Source organism: Otolemur garnettii, unplaced genomic scaffold, assembly GCF_000181295.1.
Source record: "Otolemur garnettii isolate 467f Iridium unplaced genomic scaffold, OtoGar3 scaffold00147, whole genome shotgun sequence".
NCBI classification, from domain to species: domain Eukaryota; kingdom Metazoa; phylum Chordata; class Mammalia; order Primates; family Galagidae; genus Otolemur; species Otolemur garnettii.
In genome coordinates, this window is record NW_003852542.1 from 2,921,143 (window position 1) to 2,926,423 (window position 5,281).

General features: G+C 46.9%; 1 protein-coding gene across 1 annotated transcript in view; it reads right to left on the minus strand.

The window, feature by feature from the left end:
- TCF7L1 (transcription factor 7 like 1) overlaps positions 1 to 5,281 on the minus strand; it is a 173,009-nt gene that overhangs the window by 5,074 nt on the left and 162,654 nt on the right. The window contains exons 5-8 of the mRNA XM_012810999.2: positions 2,896 to 3,028; positions 1,918 to 2,020; positions 1,575 to 1,658; positions 229 to 372 (exon numbers count right to left, since the gene is read on the minus strand). Of these exons, the coding sequence (XP_012666453.2) occupies positions 229 to 372; positions 1,575 to 1,658; positions 1,918 to 2,020; positions 2,896 to 3,028 (464 nt within the window). The remainder of the gene's footprint in view (positions 1 to 228; positions 373 to 1,574; positions 1,659 to 1,917; positions 2,021 to 2,895; positions 3,029 to 5,281) is intronic.

The following is a 5,281-nucleotide window of genomic DNA, read 5'->3' on the forward strand; positions in this document are numbered from 1 at the left end:
AAAAAAAAAAAACAAAAAAACCCTGCTTGTAAAACTTTCTTCAATGTGTGTGCACGATGTCCCCGAAAGGTTGGGACCACAGCAAGTCAGATGGAAGGATTCCCATGGGAGAGGAGCTGGCTGAGAGGGCTGCTGGGCTGTTGCCAGATGAGACCAGGAGAGAAAAACAAATGGCACCTGCTGCTCAGAGACCACCCCGCCCCCCAGTTCAGGCTGCCTCTTACTTACGCGCTCACAGCGGGGCTCAGGGTTGGGGGTGCTGGTTCCTGCTTGACGATGGGGGAGACGATGGCGGGATGGGGGATCCCTGAGGTGGGCAGACCAGGATGGGCAGGAGCCACCATGTGAGGGGAGAACCGACTGGAAACCAGGCTGTGAACCAGGTAGAAACAGATGACAACAGAGGGACTCAGCCTGAATGCCTGTCACCCAGCAGAGGACACGGGTGGCCCCTAAATAACACCTCTGGTGTGGCCTGTGTATAGTTTGGGGGAATGGAAGGCCTCTCACTGTTTTCTAGAGAACATGTTTGGGGAATACCTAACAATCCCTCTGACCCTCGCCAGATACAGCCGGTACCTATATCTGGTGCTGGAAACAGGTGGGATGAAAAACACAAAAGTGGAGGGTCCGAGGCCAAGGGATACAGGGGAAAAGAAGGGCTTATTCTGTGGACCTCCTCTGTCACTGGAGGTCCCCTTGTCAGGTAGAGCCAGCCCCTGAGGTGGAAAAACCCTGTCACTGTGTCCTCTCCTATCATCATTTCAGGAAAATGTCTTTTTCCAGTCTCTGGCTTCAGTGGGATATGCAGTAAGGTATCCCTGACTTATGATTTTTTTTGCTTTATGATGATGCAAAAACAGTGCACAGTGCTTTCCTTGGCTTAGATAGGGTTATGTCAGGATAAACCCATCATAAATTAAAAATATCCTAAGTTAGCTGTGCATAGCTGTGGCTCACACCTATAATCCTAACCCACTGGGAGGCCAAGGAGGGAGGATCCCCTTAGCTTAGGAGTTGGAGACCACCATGAGCAACAGCAAGACCCTATCTCTACTAAAAATAGAAAAATTAGTTGGCCTTGTGGTGGGTGCTGGAGTCTCAGCTACTCAGGAGCCTGAGGTAGGAAGATCACTTGAGTCCAGGAGTTTGAGGTTGCCGTAAGCTAGGCTGACACCATGGCCCTCTAGCTTGGGCAACAGAGTGAAATGCTGTCTCAAAAATAAATAAATTATATATATATATATATATATATACACACACACACACACACATAGTACAAAGTGACTTATCCTAAGTCAAGGAGCATCTATACACAGAATGCTTCTATGCCACAAAATGTATAGCAGAAGGGGAGAGTGCTAGGGCTTTGAAATTCTTAGTGAGAAGGGAAGAGTGATCTTGTATTCTCCATTCTGACCTAGGAGCTGGGAGCATGGGCCATGAGAAGCCACCTTATCACAGAAGGTGGGGAGGGAAGGTGAGACTGTGCCTTCTCAGTCACTGATGAGAGAAAGGCTGTTTCACAGTCAGATGTGCACAGCTACCAACAGACAAAAATCCCAGGGACTCACCTGGACATTGAGGCGTTCATAGCGAGGGCAGGGTAAGGGTGCCGGAAGCCACCAGGAGGAAGGGAGTACATGGGCTGTCCTTGCCTATGAGGGCCAGGAGCAAGGAAACCTGGTCAGCAGGTAGGGAAATCTCAGGGTGTGGAAGGGAGGGGCTGGTAGGAAGGGGTGAGAAATGGGACACGTAGGAAGGAAGCCAGGGGAACGCTGCCCAGGGTGGGAGGGGGCCGTCTAGGTCTTGGGCCCTGCCTCTGAGGGGGCTTGCTGGGAGGGCAGGCTGAGGGCACAGAGGCAGAGCGCAGCACAAGGAAGGAACGAGGGTGAGGAAGGCTACAAGTTTCCTTACTGTGGGACGAGCCAGCCGAGGGGGTGGGGGATTTGTCCAACAGCTCCGGGAGAGAGTGGGTAATATGGTGACAGCTCAGATGGGTGAGGGGGCCGGGGGATTCCTGCTTCCAAAGAGAGAGGTGTCAGACTGTTCTCTGGTCCTACCTTAGTACCTCAAAGAATATCAACTAGGAGTGTCCTTCCCCATGTCCTGTGACCCTGATGCTGTGGAGCCTAGAAGGTCCTTTCCTCTGTTACCTCCCTAACTGCTCTGGCCAGTCCATCAAGGACATATTCAGAGAGGGCAGGACTAATGCATCTTCTTTATAGCTATAAGGATCCTATCTCTGTGAGCAGGAGTAACTTCTAACTGTCTGACACACAGGAGTCTTGTAAAAGAGGGACAGGACCCTATGATACCCAGAGCCATAAATTAACTAACTTTCTAGAAAATAAAACTTTGAGATTCTATTCCACATTTGTCCTCCCTATTATCTGTAACTTGTAACCATTATTTCTCCAAAGAGGGGTACCAAAAATGTGTTGCCATCCCATGGCAATTCTGTGGGAATAGTATGAAGACTGTGGCTCCCTGGGATGGACAGGTCCAGTTGGCAAAAACAAACAAACAAACAAACAAACAAATAATGTACCCAGCCTCACTGCTTTATAGCTATAGTGGCTAGACTGATTATTTTAAAATGTTCAGTCCAGGGCAAAGCTCTTGGCTTAGGGAAACACAGCCTACAGCTAGGCTAGACTTGGGCAGATCAGCCCACACACTTACTGTAATTCCCTCACCATGGCCCTGTGGTGTGAAGGGTCCACAGAAGACACATATGAAAAAGCTGAAAAGGCTAAAATTAGTCCCAAGACTCTGGAGAGTTAGAGGAATGATTTGAACCCAGGTCTGCCTGATTCAAGGACTATTATGTTCTCACCAAAAGAAACAACCTGCCACCCAGCAGGGGTGCTGCCTGAGTGGCAGACAACTCACCTGTCTTTGGATCAATCTCCGGGGAGAGGTGTGTGGGAGGGGAGCCAGGGGAGAAGTGGTCGTTGCTGTAGGTGATGAGGGGTGTCAACGGATGCATGTGATGTGGGTGCTGGACAACAGGAACTTTATTAGACTGAAAGAGAGAACAAAGACCAGGCATAGTTGTCAAGGAGACAGAGAGTAAAATTAGCATCATTTACCTAGTCAAATATGTGCCATGGATTCCCAAGCAATGTCCCATTCAGTCCTCAAAACAGCCCATGGCAGCAGTATGCACAGGAGAGGTGGCGGCAACAGAATTGGAGAAGGGATTCCAGTGTACCCTCTCCCAGACAGCCCTGGGGTTCCCTTCAGGGAACCTGTGTGCTGTGCATGGGTCGGGTGCCATAAGCTGTTGGGTAGTGAGTGATTTGTGCGGTGTCACCTCAGTGAATCTGGAAAGGTTCAATACACACTTTCTGAATAAATGTCACAGAAATAGCAGCTCTCAGTTCAAGCCCAAGAAAGGGAACAGAACAGTGGGGGAATTGTCTTCCTCAGACCTCATATACATATGCTCAGTCATCATATTTCAGCTTTACAAGACACAATCCCAAAGCACTTAAAACAATTCTCTCTGCTGACCTAATTACCACATTTTGTTTATACACATTTTGTAAAATACCACCAAATGTAAAGAGTATCATTATTTTATATAGCTACTAAGGAAGAAAAAAAAAATCACTGGCACATCATGGATGCATCTTGATTTCAGAGATGTTAAAAATGGGAAAAACCTGTGCATCCTAGAATTGGTAAATGGATTAACTTTTGTAATTGTTTTCACCTTATCTGACTCAACTGTATGGTCGTTTTCTTTTTTCTTTGTAGAGAAAGAATCTCTTACTCTGTTGCCTGGACTGGAACACTGTGGTATGATCATAGCATGTGCAGCCTCACCCTCAACTGATCCTATGCCCTCAGCCTCCAGAGTAGCTAATTTGTTTTTTTATTGTTGGACAGATGGGGGGTCTCATGTGTTGCCCCAGCTGGTCTCAAACTCCTGGCTCCAAGTGATCTTCCCACCTTGGCCTCTTAAAGTGCTGGGATTATAGGTGTGACCCACTAGTCATAGTGTCATGTCCTTATTTGTCCTTATAGTCACAAATAAGCTATGATCATCCCCATTTTAGAGATGAGGAAACTGAACTCAGAGAGATCAAGTGACTTAGCCTAGGACACTGCTGGTAAAAGGCAGAGGTAGGATTCATATCAGCTCTTCACAGCTCTCACAAACGAGTGTGTTTTCTCCTGGACAATCTACCTCCCCAGGAGCCTACTTAAACACATCTGTCAGAGAGAAAGGATAAATATTATTATTATTACTTTTAGAGACAGTCTCACTTTGTCACTCTTGATAGAGTGCCATGATGTCACAGCTTACAGCAACCTCCAACTCTTGGGCTTAGGCGATTCTCTTGCCTCAGCCTCTCGAGTAGCTGGAACTACAGGTGCGCATCAAAATATGCCTGGCTATTTTTTGTTGCAGTTTGGCTGGGACCAGGTTTGAACCCACCACCCTGAGTATATGGGGTTGGCGCCCTACGCACTGAGCCAAAGGCACTGCCCAACATTATTTTTTTTGATAATAAGATAAATGAGTCCCTAAGTGGAGAAAAGATTCGCTAAAAAAAGAAATTTGTTTAAAAAGAGGATTTGGTGGTGGCCTAAGAGCTGGGATTCCAAAGAGCTATTGTCTTGTGGGAATTTAGAGCCCATTCTTTCCTTTCAGGTGGTTCTTTGGTGCTCCTGATGCAAGCCCCAATCTGAACATTTCCCAGGTGCCTTTTGCGCTGACAAGAGTTCCAGTTTCAGTAGGCTAAGTACAGCAGAGGCAGAGAATTCAGACTGTTCATAACCACAACCACTAGGTGGTGGTGGCACAGACAGGGTCCTGCTGGGGGAACCACCCCTCACCTCCAACAGTGGGCTCATTTGAAATTGCATAATAAATTTAAAATGTTTCTTCTTACTGTGTTCTCACTGATTTCTTTTAAATTTCCATACACATGAAAATATAGCACAAGTATAGCACAAAAAGTATAAAACAATCACTTTAACAATCACATTTCCAGGAACCCAATGCATCTAAATGGTTTTAGCATTACAAATATAATAGATTTTTTCTTTTTTTAAGACAGTCTCACTATGTTGCCCTCGGTAGAGTGCCATGGTGTCACAGCTCATAGCAACCTCCAACTCTTGGGCGTAAGCGATTCTCTTGCCTCACCCTCCCAAGTAGCTGGGAGTACAGGCATCCACCACAATATCCAGCTATTTTTTGTTGCAATTGTCATTGTTGGTTAGCTGGCCCAGGCCGGGTTTGAACCTGCCAGTCTCAGTGTAT